General features: G+C 50.9%; 5 protein-coding genes across 5 annotated transcripts; 1 reads left to right on the top strand and 4 right to left on the bottom strand.

Moving 5' to 3' along the window:
• Positions 1–20: 20 nt before the first annotated feature.
• Positions 21–684, bottom strand: STEHIDRAFT_42252 (cytochrome P450; the record flags this gene model as incomplete). The annotated part of the gene is made up of 3 exons (XM_007308247.1): positions 21–123; positions 204–381; positions 483–684. Coding segments are annotated over 3 exons (483 nt in total), but the record flags the coding sequence as incomplete, so codon positions are not given.
• A 428-nt stretch (positions 685–1,112) lies between these two features.
• Positions 1,113–2,347, bottom strand: STEHIDRAFT_124643 (uncharacterized protein). Its single transcript, XM_007308612.1, has 2 exons — positions 2,072–2,347; positions 1,113–2,009 (listed from the first exon to the last, which is right to left on the bottom strand). Exon 2 carries the CDS (start codon positions 1,972–1,974, stop codon positions 1,531–1,533), a length of 444 nt encoding a protein of 147 aa, XP_007308674.1. The 5' UTR covers positions 1,975–2,009; positions 2,072–2,347; the 3' UTR covers positions 1,113–1,530.
• A 360-nt stretch (positions 2,348–2,707) lies between these two features.
• On the bottom strand, positions 2,708–5,643 carry STEHIDRAFT_141792 (MFS general substrate transporter; the record flags this gene model as incomplete). The annotated part of the gene is made up of 15 exons (XM_007308611.1): positions 2,708–2,983; positions 3,042–3,223; positions 3,285–3,300; positions 3,371–3,540; positions 3,620–3,696; positions 3,773–3,948; positions 4,013–4,038; positions 4,127–4,235; positions 4,297–4,561; positions 4,653–4,677; positions 4,743–4,778; positions 4,850–4,903; positions 4,959–5,043; positions 5,105–5,233; positions 5,315–5,643. Coding segments are annotated over 15 exons (1,864 nt in total), but the record flags the coding sequence as incomplete, so codon positions are not given.
• Positions 5,644–7,687: 2,044 nt separating this feature from the next.
• On the bottom strand, positions 7,688–10,647 carry STEHIDRAFT_171431 (MFS general substrate transporter; the record flags this gene model as incomplete). The annotated part of the gene is made up of 15 exons (XM_007308610.1): positions 10,150–10,647; positions 9,954–10,082; positions 9,811–9,895; positions 9,701–9,754; positions 9,599–9,634; positions 9,510–9,534; positions 9,166–9,433; positions 8,999–9,107; positions 8,880–8,905; positions 8,635–8,810; positions 8,488–8,564; positions 8,249–8,418; positions 8,165–8,180; positions 7,922–8,103; positions 7,688–7,866 (listed from the first exon to the last, which is right to left on the bottom strand). Exons 1-15 carry the CDS (start codon positions 10,484–10,486, stop codon positions 7,688–7,690), a joined length of 1,869 nt encoding a protein of 622 aa, XP_007308672.1. The 5' UTR covers positions 10,487–10,647.
• A 1,550-nt stretch (positions 10,648–12,197) lies between these two features.
• On the top strand, positions 12,198–13,623 carry STEHIDRAFT_114457 (uncharacterized protein; the record flags this gene model as incomplete). Its single annotated transcript, XM_007308609.1, has 8 exons — positions 12,198–12,232; positions 12,323–12,348; positions 12,393–12,601; positions 12,629–12,705; positions 12,772–12,841; positions 12,862–12,979; positions 13,105–13,304; positions 13,387–13,623. 8 exons carry the CDS (start codon positions 12,198–12,200, stop codon positions 13,621–13,623), a joined length of 972 nt encoding a protein of 323 aa, XP_007308671.1.
• Between the last annotated feature and the right edge of the window lie 253 nt (positions 13,624–13,876).

Raw genomic sequence — 13,876 nt, 5'->3', positions numbered from 1 at the left:
TCCTTCGGTTCTGCGAGAACACCAAGCGCGAGGAGGACAGACTCGGTGACTTGGGAGGCATGGTACGCTGTGGCGTTCGACTTTGATAGGTGTTCGTGCGAAGCTTTGCGCATGCGGCGCCACCTGTAACACAGAAGAGCGATAGCGCATCAATATTTGCATTCGTCGCAGTTGACAGAAGCGTAAGGGTGGAAAATCCGCACTCGTCGGTGAGATTCTGCAACGTCATGAACATTCCTCCGGTGAGCAGCTCCGAGGCTACAATATTCTTCGGCCGGTTTGACGTGTTCGCAGCGCGTCTGTCGAGGAGATCCACGGCTGCTTTGACAGAGTTGATGATTATGACAGGTTTTCCGGCAGCGTTGAGGTATACAAGGTCTCCTACAGTCCATGTTTTAGAGTCAGAGTTGTGACAAACAGTTGAAGCGACGATGTTATTGTCGAAAGAAGTGACTGGGGGGTGAGGTTCGTGGCGTACGTACCATAGACATCTCGCCACTTAGTCAACTTCAACCACAACTTCGATCCACCCAACTCTAGAGCGTTACCTATGAGAGGGTAGCCTCTTGGGCCGTGAGGGACTTTGCGCCAAGGACTGCGATAGTAGCGAGCTATGGTATAGGCAGAGAAGAGGAGGGAAAATGTGAGGAGAATCCTGAAGCCGCCGGTGGTGTGGACGAAGTCGAGTACGGGGTGGTCCATGGCCGTCGTTTACAATGGAAAAAATCGATGCCAGGAGATCGAGAGGCAGGGGTGTATATATACGTGTGTATGTATGTTCCCATGACGAGCTTACTGTAGCTTATCGAAGGCTGACGCTGACAAGTACTAGACTGTCGGGACTTGGTATGGTTGGGAAAGCTCCATGACCCACCCCCCACCCCCCCCATGTGAAAGCTCCCAAGGAACGAAAAATAATCAAGCCGTCATTGTCGGTCAGTTGATAGGCTGTGGCTTTCCTTTACAGTCTCTAACAATACCGATTGCCTGTTTAAAGAGTACCTCAAGATCGGCGTATATCTCTGAAATGGACAGAATAGAGTGACCCACTCTGTAAGAAGCATCGCTTCGGACTTCTCGTACCAACGGCCGCATTCCAGTGTGTCACTGTGTTAATTCAAGAGACAGGAGGCGCCGGCAAATGTATTAGAGAAGTTAAGCTGACGCAAGTAGCAGTAGCCAAGTACAACGAAACGTGTGGTTCCTTGTGAGAATATCGCAAAGCGGAACAAAATGCGTAGCATCATTATGTTCATCGACGCAGTGGTAAAACAACCACTCCCATCGCAGTGTCGGACGGAACTGAGTAAGATACAGGCGACAAACGGGTACATGGACGCACTTGCAAACACAGACCCAACCAAAAGCTAGTACGACGTCCTGTCATGTCTCAACATCAAACTGCGGGGAGCTCTAGTCCGATGTGTAGCAGACCTCGTAAGGCAACGAACGTTTCATCAGCGAATGCAAACCCAACCTTATCCGTGTCCATTACACCATCACCAGTGGCGCTGGCGATCTTAGCGCACATCAACGGCCTCCCAACCCGCCTCCCGGACTAACAGCTGCTCTCTTCGGAGGAGGTAACACCGAACCCACATCGAAAGGCACCACAATTGAATTCGCACTGTCCCAAGGTCCTCTCACCATCTTCTGTCGGTGTCCATGATTTGAACCGATAGACGCGGAGGGACTCGAAGCCTGCGAAGATGATGGGCTTATGGTGGTGGGAAAGTAGTCCGAAGACGCCCTAACTTGCGAAAGGGTCGATGGGTCGAAGGAATTAATGGAAGAGTTGGGTGAGTGGGATGAAACGGAAGCCTGGCGCGCACGGGGAGCTGGACCGCGCGGGGCGATGGAGGGTGCGTGGAAGATCGGACGCGGGACGGAGGGGAGTGTAAATTTGGGCTTTCCCCGTGTAGGGAGTGGGCCTTCGTGCAGGCGAAGCGCTGTTGGTGGTGAGCGACGGGGCATCGGATGGAACTTTGTGGGGTTGATGGGGTATAGATCTAGTGTTCCAAGCGTAGCGGGTCAGTCCAGCACATCAAGATACATAGATCTAGCGACGCACCAATGCCAAAGGTCTTCTTCCTAAGCAACTATACGATAGTTACTCGTTACTGAATGGAATAAAGATACGGTCTTCAACTTTTCAGATGAAGAGCAGCAAAAATCTGTGCACTCGAGTCCGGCTCGATATTTACAACCACCAGAAAGAAAATAGCGAGCGACAGAGATGGTTGTGGAGCGAAAGAAGAGGGAAGAAGACCTGGCCCGTCGTCGTTGACCACTATTATGCGAGCTGCTGTAGCTCGTCGTGAACGAACGATGCAAAGGCCTCGTTCACTCTGGCTCGTTGCGATCATTCGCAGAAGCCATCCAATTGCTACCGAGCCTCGGTTCCTCACGAACTCCGACTTACGGGTGGCACAGGTTGGTGTGGCGCCCCTAACACAGTAAGTACTACATGGGTGCATCAAGTCGTCAAAACGTCTTGTTCTCGGCGATGGATACACATTATTATCTCTGCCTGAGCTGCTGCGGCGCAGGAAGACTTTAACTTGGCAGGAACATACAAAGAACGCATTGTTGCGATGAAACCAAGGAGACCAGATCTCGTATGGTACAAACAAGTTTGTCTTGACGGAGGGCAGATAGCTGACCAGAATCTCACTCAAGAGCAGTCGAAGAACAAGCACAGATGTATAAGAAAAGGAGTGGAGATAAAAACTACAACAAAGCCCAAGAAGCGACCAACCAACCCCTACTAATAATCACCACAAACGAAAATGAAACCTCTAATCCCTGCTCAAGCTCTCCGGCACAGGCTGCTTTTCATCATGACCCTCGCTCTGAGACTGAGAGTCTGATTCGACGGCTTCGTTTTTACCGTACATTGGATGTACTTTGCCGTCCACGGCATTTTGAGTGTTGCCAAGGTAGAAGTTGGTGGTGCAGAGAGCGGTGATAAGGGGAATAAAGGCTAACGAAGAGGAGTAAGCATGTGGTAGGATGATAAGCTCCAACAATAGAAGACTCACAGGTGGCGAGTGAGGCGATGATCAGTGGCTTGACGGTATCATCGTAAGCGGAGATGACTCCAGCCCTCACGTCGTCGGTCTCGGACCTCGCGATGGTGATAGACCCGTATATCGTCGCGATCTCAGTGGCGTTGACGCCAAGAGGTGAAAGGTATTTCTCGAGGTTCTTGGGCATGTTGTTACTGGAAGGAGATGTTACTATGAGTATCTGGCAAAGGTAACGGTTAGAGGAGCACGACTCACGTCCAAACAGAACCAGCTGGGATCATAGAAGCGCCATTGTTCAGTGACTGTTCTCAGAAATAGATATAGTTGAAGGCAATACTCACCAACAGCAGTGGCGATCCCACCGAACAAGTATGTCCAAAGCGCCAAGTTCGAGATAACGATACCCATATCCTCATGGGGCACGGAGGCTTGCACCATCACCTGGACACAAACTACGGACATACCACCGCCGAGACCATTTAAGATTTGTGTCCAAGCGAGACCGGCAGCACTGAAAGGTGGAGTTGCAAACGAAGACATGAATTTGGGGTACTAAGGAAAGCATAAGCCGAGGAGATGATGGGACGTACGTGGCGTTCTCTCCACGGGCGTGGTACATGACGACGTAGCAGAGTATACGAATGACCCAAGCAACGCAGAGTAGCCACTATGAACGACATAAGGAATCGGAGACATCAGCGTTCTCTAGGACAAGAACAAGCGATGGTATCGCCGTCACGTACCTTGTAACGGTGGGTCCACCTCATCAACAGACCAGCAGCAAGACCGAAAAGACAAAGGCCGACGGTCTCCGTTTGCGAGAAGATAGTCCAGTCATACAGGCTCCAGTCGGTGACGACATACGTCCAGCTGGAGTAGTATGTGCCGGCAAAGTCTCCGGAGAGGTAGTAGAATGTGTCTGATTGATTGTGAATAACTCCATCAGTACCATGAAATGGGGATACAACATATGATCAACTCACCGATGATCACGCCACAAATGAATGCTCTGTGGAGTGAGACAAATGATGGTGATTGTAAGTCTCTTGCTCAGAGGACAATCATGACTGAGTTGGAAGGGGTAAAACTGTACTGACCGGTTAAGGATTCGCCTTGGCAGGATGGGGTTCGCAGCAAAGAACCATTCATATATAGCGAACGCAATGAGCAAGACACCGCCGACAACGAACATGGCAATCAGAGAGGCTACGAATATCGTTCTAGTCAACATTGCAGTCTAGAAATTTGCAGTATCGAAATTGCTCACGATTGTTGTAGCCATTGTTGGCACTCGCCGAGAGCGTAAACGGGAGCAGAAGCAACGTCCACGCAAAACCCAATAATATCAGACCGAAAGCGTCAATCGCGGAGAAGATCTTGAGGAGGATCTTCAAGGGTGAACGGCCCTCGATGTGTGCAGCGGCACCGGAGGTAACAGCTGAGGGGCCTTCGAGGACGTTGAGTCGTTTGGCTTTTATATCGGCGTAGAAAAGGACCATAAGGGCGGGAGACATGACAACTGGGACGATGATCTGTTAGAAAGAATAAGTGTTGAGCACAACGATGACAGCAATCATCGGAGACGACGAAGAGAGCACGCTCGAAAAAAGTCCGTATACTTACAGCAAACATGCCATAACCCCAGCGCCTGGAGTTTAAAAGTAGTGAATTAGTATGTGGCCACGACGCAGTTCAGTCGCGGTAGAGACGCACCATCCGGCCTCTCCCAAATCTTCCGTGATGAAACCGCTGTGAGAGGTAAATCAGAAGAGTGTAAGTCAACAGTCAAAATTGGGAGATTGAAGAGATAATTGTCTTACGAGATGTACGCGTTGATAATGTACGGCGCAGAGGGAAGTGCAGTGATGAAGCCTCTGCGTACAAATCGGGATGAATAAAAATTCGCACAAGCCGTTAGGGGGAACTCACCTCCAAGCAAGGGGACTAATGTCAGCGACAAGGAGACTAGTGACCATGTCCAATCCCACCCCGCCGATGGTATAGAGCAGATAACCTGTACCAAAATGATCAGACATCACTGGCGAGAATGCTATTGCATTCCAGGGGATGCTCACCAGCGGCAATGGCAGACACACCGTTGGCGGATGCCACAATGATGAAACCAATAACGTAAAGAGTGAGCGAAATTGCATAGGCAGTCGGACGAGAGGTGGTATCAGCAAGCTGAGCCGCGAAAGGTTGACCTATGGCCGGTATCAGACAATTTAGCACATAGATCTTCCACAGTAGTCATGAGAGATATAGCAATGGAAGAAATAACTCACCGACACCGCTAATGACTGACACCATGATATTGATTGTCGACAATACCGCATGCTGCCCAAATGCTGAGACCGCGAAAGCATAAAAACTGTACACGGTCGAACCCGCCAGCGTATACGCGTAGACATAGAAGAACAAGCTGGCATAAAGGGCCCAGAGCGCCTTGCTGCCAGGGGGGAAGACACGGTAGAGCGCTTCGATCTTTTCAATACCACGGCGGCGCTCGCCAACGTCTGCAGGGACTGCCTTCTCGTCGACGACGGGCGGCTCCTGATCCGGCACGGCAAGCTTGCCGCCTTTGAGAGACTTGAAAATCGCAGGAAGAGGCATCGCTATGGGAGGGAAAGCAGAGCCTGAGTGCGAGGGTGAGGCGAGCGGGGAACTAGTCGACGGCCTTGGGCCAGATCATGCGGAAGAGCGAAGACGTTTTATACTATCCACGAGTGACAGAAATCCACTCGCCACACCACATTTCGATATGAAAAGTTGTTGATTTCACTTCGGATCCGGGCATTACGCGGTGAGGGAAAAAGAAGAAGCTTGACGGCGAGGGACCTGGATCCACGACAATGGAGACCACGCGCTATACTAGTTAGTCGGGAGGGTCAAGGGGCGACAAAGTCGGGAGATGGGAAGATGGGGCGATCCATACGGCGAATGTGATCGGCGGTCCAGAGAGATACATTCTTACACTGGGGAAAGCGGTGAAGTATGTAGCTGGAGGCTGGCTCGAAGTTCCGAACAGGCAGTAGAGGGGGGCCGTTTGTTGGCCCTTTATCGACATTCGAATTTCAGCAGCTTTGGACCTTTCTGCAAGATCCTAAAGGCTGAATTATGTGTTCGGTCGCTGTTCTCGTCAGGGCTCTAAACAGATCGCGACATAAGAAAACTGGAAATGGTACGCATAGGGTACCTTGCTGTATTGCAAGGAACTATAACGGATGGGTTCGGGGAGTAGTTGTCCAATCAAAGTCAAAGGCGATCGGGGACTTTGAATGAATCCCTGATCTTATCTGATTAGTGTACCTGAAATCGCATCTATCATTTGACATGGAACTGCGGTGAATAATAAGCGCCACCGAGTCGGGGCGAAAACCTGGGCACCGTTAAGTTTCGGAAGCTTGGCATCTTGTTACACCGCCGGAGGGCGGAAGCCTTGTAACAGGGTCGGCCGGGCGGCACGTTGTCACAGGCCAGACACGATACTGTTCCGGGGTTTTTCGGACGGACCCTGATCCGATGTTGCCGGCCAAGGTTGTACCAAGGTTGTCCATGGGGCACTGCGAGGGTTCCCGCCAAGCCGCCAAACACCCAAAATGCTGGTTGCCCGCGGCAAGAATTGAACGCGCGACCTAAAACCACGTTCGTGCACAGAACAAACCTATAGCGAAACCACTAGACCATGCAGGCGTACACAACTAGCGAGACACCTTGAATACGTTCATCAGCTGCTGTTTTTTCCAAGGGTATAGAAGACGGACTGGACGGACAGATGGTCGAAATAAATACATAGCAGGTATCTACTAAATGGATAGTACTTACATGAGTGGTATATGACACTCAGTGAGGCGGGGAAGGATGAGCTACCCAAGGAGAACGCGACTTGGGCATATGCAGTCGTCAGAGCTTTCTGAAGGCGGTAGGGAGCGGCTGACTAAGCGGATACGTAGAGGGGAGGACGTTGCAACCTTGGGACAACCTTTTCAAAAAGCCCTGTTGCACGGGCCGCCGGACAAGCCTGGAACATCAATTTCGAAAATCCTCGTTATGGTATCGGTGCCGGGATCGCACATGGTCGCAGCGTCCCTATCCCGGGGTATTTCGGATGGGGGCCGTGCCGAGGATTAGCACGCCCGGCGGTGTAGAGAAAGCTGAGCTCGGGACGGCCGCCTTCCTAGTGGTCCGGAGCGATGGTGGTTGAAAATGTGGGGAGAGGAATAGCCTGGAATAGCACTATTATTCCACTGCAGAGTGCTGAGCGGCTCGGGAGACGGCACTGAGAAGAACATGTCAAAACCAAAGTGGAGATGATAGAGATGAGCAGAGCTATACCAGTAACGTCCGAAGCCACTTTGACGCCTTTCACTGTGAAATCGTTCAGACCCCAGTTGTGCAGGACGTACGCGAGAGTAGACGCGAGATGGCAAGGAAGGTCGCACGACACGTGGTGGCGCCGGTGAAAAAAACAGGAACTCATAGCAACACATAAAACCTAGTCACATATCAGTACAGAGCCCTGAACATGGCCTATAGAAACTCCCCCTCTCGCTGAAATGGAATGGATATCGAGATCATCCCCGACATAAGTACAAAAACCAAACACAAAAAATCAACCAAGGCCAAACCAAGGCAATATCGGCGTGAATAAAGAATATCTACTCCCGCTCTTGAACCTTCTCCTGAACAGAATCTTTTTCGTTCTGACTGCCACCTTCCTGTTGGACAGCCTCGGCTCCCGTACGATACATAGGGTGCAGCTTACCGTCCACGGCGTTCTGAGTGTTGCCGAGGTAGAAGTTGGTAGTGAAAAGAGCAGTGATGAGGGGAATGAAAGCTAAGGGTGTAGTGATCAGAATGGGCCGTGTGTAAGTACGAAATGGAAGACTTACAGGTGGCGAGCGAGGCGATGATCAATGGCTTGACAGTATCATCGTAGGCAGAGATGACCCCAGCCCTCACGTCGTCGGTTTCGGACCTTGCGATGGTGATAGATCCATAGATCGTCGCGATCTCTGTGGCGTTTACACCTAGAGGGGTTAGGTACTTCTCGAGGTTCTTGGGCATGTTGTTGCTGGAAGGAAATCATAAAATGAATGTCGGATAGGTCAAGCAATCGAGAGAGCATCACGCACGTCCAGACAGAACCAGCTAGAAGTATAAAACGTCATCAGTCAGCCTTACCTTTCGCCACTTTGACACGAGAAGCATGTACGCACCGACAGCGGTTGAGATCGCACCAAACAACTGTGTCCAAAGTGCCAAGTTCGAGATAACGATACCCATGTCCTCATGTGGCACAGAGGCCTGCACCATAACTTGGACACAAACAACGGAGATACCACCGCCGAGGCCATTAAGAATTTGAGTCCAAGCAAGGCCAACGGAACTAAAATGCCAGGGCGTAAAAAATATGCATTAGCCTACGAAGAGACGGTGGCAGAAAGGGGGTACGAACGTAGCATTGGCGCCACGAGCATGGTACATAACGACGTAACAAAGGATACGGATCACCCAGCCGAGACAGAGTAACCACTGGATATCACGCATCAAGTAAGGCTTTCATCAGCAGGAATGGCTAAGAATGCAAAGAACTGCTGCGCACCTTGTATCTATGTGTATACCTCATCGCTAGACCAGCAGCGAGACCAAAGAGACAGAGTCCTACGGTTTCGGTTTGCGAGAAGATGGTCCAGTCGTACAGGCTCCAATTTGTGACTACATATGTCCAACTGGAGTAGTATGTTCCGGCGAAATCTCCGGAGAGGTAGTAGAAAGTGTCTTTAGATTCATTGCAACGTCACATCCGTCAGCACCATGCAAAAGGAATATACCATGTGATGAACTGACCGATGATCACACCACAAATGAAAGCCCTACAGAGTGAGAGCAACAGGGCTGAACGTGAGCCGTTCGTTTCCCACTGAGAGAAAAGGCAGATGACTAGAGTGATACAACAACACACTCACCGGTTAAGAATCCGTCGCGGAAGAATCGGGTTTGCGGCGTAAAACCATTCATACGCCGCAAACGCAATCAACAAAACGCCTCCGACAACGAACATGGCAATGAGCGAAGCTGTGAAAGTGATATTCGTCAATGTGACGTTCGGTGATCCTTAGTACAAGGCACTCACGGTTCTTGTATCCATTGCCCGCACTCGCCGACAGCGTGAATGGGAGCAGAATCAGGGTCCATGAGAAACCCAGCAGTATCAGACCAAACGCATCGATCGCGGAACAAATCTTAATGAAAATTTGCAACGGGGATCGGCTTTCAATAGTTGCAGCGGGACCGGAGGAGGTCGCTGACGTGGGGCCTTCAAGGACATTAAGGCGTTTGGCTTTCAGGTCAGCGTAGAAGAGAACGATAAGGGCAGGAGACATGACCACTGGGACCATGATCTGTTTGAAAGGGACAAGTTAAGCATCAGCGCGAAACTGTATTGGTTAGGGGGTTCGAAAACGCTTGTGGACATACAGCGAACATGCCATAGCCCCAGCGCCTAGTTACCAGGAAAAGTGTGTTAAATCACATATATATATATAAACAGAGTTCAAATAACATACCATCCAGCCGCTCCCAGATCCTCCGTGATGAAACCACTATGATAGGTCAAGCCAAAACGTTTGTGTCAAGTTGGGTTAATATGGGTGAAGTAGTTTCCTTACGAGATGTACGCGTTAATGATATAAGGCGCAGAAGGAAGTGCCGTGATAAAGCCTCTGTACGGCGTGAAGGTAAATAAACAAACAAGTCTACACTGGTGTGAATAACGAACCTCCAGGAAAGAGGACTGATGTCAGCGACGAGAAGCGAAGTGACCATGCTTAATCCCACACTACCGATGGTGTAAAGCAGGTAACCTGAACGGTCACGTAGTTAGTCTCGGCGAGCGTCAGAGGCATCTGGAGGTCGGCTGACCAGCAGCGATGGCGGCAACGCCGTTGGCAGACGCCACAACAATGAAACCGACAACGTAGAGAGTGAGCGAGATCGCATAGGCAGTGGGGCGGGAGGTCGTGTCTGCAAGCTGGGCAGCGAAAGGTTGACCTAAAATCGACGTCAGCACAATCAACAAGCGCGTCTCAAGTTCGGGGTGGAAGAACCACGAACTAACCAACACCACTAATGACCGACACCATAATATTGATTGTCGATAATACCGCATGCTCACCGAATGCCGACACCGCAAACGCATAAAAGCTATATACCGTCGAACTCGCCAACGTGTATACATAGACATACAAGAACAGGCTGGCATAGAGAGCCCACAGAGCCCTGCTGCCAGGCGGGAAGACGCGGTAGAGCGCTTCGATCTTTTCAATACCACGGCGGCGCTCGCCTACGTCCGTCGGGACCACCTTTTCTAACACCACTTCGGTGTCGGTAGGATTCTGAGTAGGTCCTGGGAGCTTTTCTCCCGTAAGAAACTTGAACACCGCAGGGAGAGGCATTACTTTGAACTAACAAGCAGAGCCTAGCCTATCCGTGAGGTGAGGGGAGCGGAAAAGCAGTCAACAGCCTCGGAAGAGCTCCCGCTACAGAGCGGAGGTGTTTTATACCGTCGAGAGACCAACCCTGGACCCTCAAGGTAAGCTCCTTGAGGTCACGCCTGGACTCGGGACCGGAGCAACATGCAGCGAGATGGAAGAAAGAAGCTTGCAAACCACGACGGACCCAGTGGGTTCACGAGGGTGATGGTGACATGAAGGAGCATGAAGGAGAAGAAAAGATCATTAAGGAACAAGGCTGCGGAAGATATAAAAAGAGAGAAAGTAAACCTTCTGCCCGGTCTGGTCACCTGTACTGTACTGGCGTACTACTCACTGGTACAGACCTATACAGACTCGGAGTTGTGATCATCTGTTTCCCGAGTATCGTGCGAGTCGCTGGAAAGGAAGACTCTTCGATGTCTCTGACAGACCGTGCCACATGTATCAGCAACGCGCTCCATGCTGAATGCTGGGCGCAGGCTTTAGATAGAAACAACCAAACGAGCCCGGTGAAAGCGAATTTCGAAAGGTATCGAGTTCAAAGACGGAGTACTGTCCGTGCGGCGGTCAGAGGAGCAGTTCCGCCTTATCTGATAAGACCGATGGGCCCGAAACGGCCCTTCAGGAACAGCATGAAAAAGCTAATTATAAATATAGCAGGGCCCCCGAATAATCTGATAAGATCATAAGCGAGAATGATTGCCGAGCACTCTCATCATGTGGCACGTTTCGAATTCATTGCGCAGTCAGTGTCATTGCTCTCTCACCCTCCACCTTACACCATTTTCTTTTTCTGTTCCAAGGTACTTACTGCTTCACCCAGAATACTTCACGCCCTTAAATACACGAATCATAAAATGCGGCTTATAAGGTAGAATGTGACTGGATCCACCGCTGGTCCCCTGGAACGTTGATGTCGGACGGCTGCACGTACATACTTGCACGTCGGCCCTATATACTCTCTCGGATCTCAACGCACTGGGTGCCACACCACCCCGGTGCAGGAGAAGGCAACTGCAGTCCTGCACGCTTCTTGACAAGGCACTGAATATGGTGTGCTTGGCATAAACGCTCCTCCCGCCGGGTGACACGGTATTCTACTGGCTTTGAACGCTGCCAAGTTTCATTTTTCCTCAGGCTCTCCAGGGTCATGGCAGGCGCGTACAATTCTGTTTATGATCCCGACCATTGATAACATACACTGGGATGTGCTACAGTCTCTGAGTTCTTTGACGATATAAAGCGTCCTCCAAGTCGCTGTGTTGACCTGACTCGGAGCCCATTCCCTCAGACTGACGTTCAGGCTCTGCTTTCGCACTCACGGTGCTGCCTTTCCCTGTGATGTTACATCTTCTCGCTAGCGACAAACGAAATGCATCACCCAGCGAGCCTGCTGTCGTTGACACCAATGAGACGGTGGCCCCAGCGGACGTAGGCGAGAGAGTCGATCCCTGTGGCGGATTCTCCTCAACATATGGCCTGCAATCGACGCCTTTGGGTTGATTTTGTTGCGTTTCTCGTGGGACATTGGTATTGCTACCTTTTACGTTGTCTGCGGGTGCGAACAGTGATGGCTACAAAAGTCGTACGCCCCTTCCACGTTTTGTCACTTCACCGTTGGCACGTAGGCATCATCTTGACGTGATTCGCTGCCACAGTCTCTCTAATCGCTATGTTTGTCATTCTGCCAAGGCGGATCATCAATCGGTGAGTTTGGCCTCTTCCGTTTCATCCGAGTCGTTAGTTCTGGCTACCGAGCGCGTACCTATACTAACGATCATTGGCGTCATATCTTAGGGCATTCATCTGTGGCATTATCATCGGTTCGTTGAATCTGTGTTGCCTTTTTATAATTCTCATCGTTGAGGGGATCATTTCTCTCGACGAATATATCAGACGCGTTCTACTATCTCTCCGGAGGTTCGCCGGCACCTACTACTCCAGCTGAACATACGTCGTGACTGGGATCTCTACGACTGGACGATCTATTCACAAACTGGAACCGTCGGTCTCTGTGTCTTCGGTCTCGGCGCTGGCCTTACACTACGCGAGCTTCCTTCTCATTCTTATAGAAAGGTAGTCACTTAGACGGATCCTTTATAGTGGTTGCTCTGTATTGGGTGGGTCATTCCAATTCTTTGCTATGTCGTCATGCTCTGCGGTCGTGGAAAGCATGCAACGTGCGTCATGTTCCTGTTTTTTCCGCCTTCAATACTGAGTGAAACCAAGGGTGCACATCTGTACAGCGCTATCGTTCTTGCCTGGACGCAAATTCTCAAAGGTCTTGGTGGTGGCAACTCCGTCGTCTGTGTCAAGGTAATTCCGTACCACACGAGGACATGGGTATCGTCATCTCCAACTTGGCGCTGTGGACCAAGCTGTTCGGTGCGACCTCGACCGCTGTCGGCGAGTATCCTAATATTGACATATTGTGTCCCTTCTCCCTCGTTCAACGTCAGTTGTTTCGTTAATCCTGATGGTCTATCTATCCCCCCCCCCAAAAAAAAAAATTGTTCTTCATAGCCGGTGCCGTCTGGACGTCAGTCCTTCCCTCTCCTCTCATGATCCACTGCCTGTAGTATTAGAAACTAATCACCGTGCTCTGCCTTGCATCAGCAACGACATGCCCGCCAATCTCGACAAATACCTCACGCCTGTCGGTGTCAACGCTACGGCTCCATCACAAGCGCGAGACATCAGACCGACGATATTAGAGCGGGAGTCATCGAAGCTTACGACGACACCGTCAGACCTCTCATCATCGCCTCGCTCGCTACGTGTACGCCTGTAAAAACTTCTCCCTCACTCCATTCCCTGTTTCGCCCAATTTATGCCGATCTGCGACTCTCTCCTTACCCCAGATCATTTCAATTGATGCTTTCATTCCACTCTTCGCCGCCCTCTGCACCACGAACTTCTACCTCGGCAAAACCCAGAACGCAGTGGACGGCAAGCTGCACCCCATGTACCGCGTGGGTGCCGACAATCCGAATCAGCGCCACGACGATTATGTCGGGGAGCAGAGTGAGAGCGAAAACGAAAAGGGGGGCGTCCCGCCAAAGGGAGTTCAGGAATCTGAGCTCGGGAGGCGTACCTAGATGACTTGCCGCAACGGTGACTCGGATTGCAACAGGTTTGGATCTGGCTTGTTCTTATTGCTTAAATAAAAGCAGGGCTTTTCCGGTCGTGTTTCCATCGTGCTTGGTGAAGGGTTGCAGTAAGAGTTGAACATTGAACCTGCGCAGATTTGAAAGCGCTTCGACAAGTGTCAAGTTCCAACTGATCGGATACAACCGGGTTCCATCGTTCTGACACAGTGACACGCACGCGCGGAGTTTGAACCGCGTAGCT

The sequence above is a fragment of the Stereum hirsutum genome, assembly GCF_000264905.1.
Source record: "Stereum hirsutum FP-91666 SS1 unplaced genomic scaffold STEHIscaffold_15, whole genome shotgun sequence".
Taxonomy (NCBI): Eukaryota; Fungi; Basidiomycota; class Agaricomycetes; order Russulales; family Stereaceae; genus Stereum; species Stereum hirsutum.
The sequence above is the reverse complement of the archived record's forward strand: the minus strand, read 5'-3'. Positions and strand labels throughout refer to the sequence as shown.

Bases quoted from the DNA above. Each gene is read 5' to 3' on its own strand.
- STEHIDRAFT_124643 (XM_007308612.1), bottom strand. From the start codon at position 1,974: ATGCCCCGTCGCTCACCACCAACAGCGCTTCGCCTGCACGAAGGCCCA.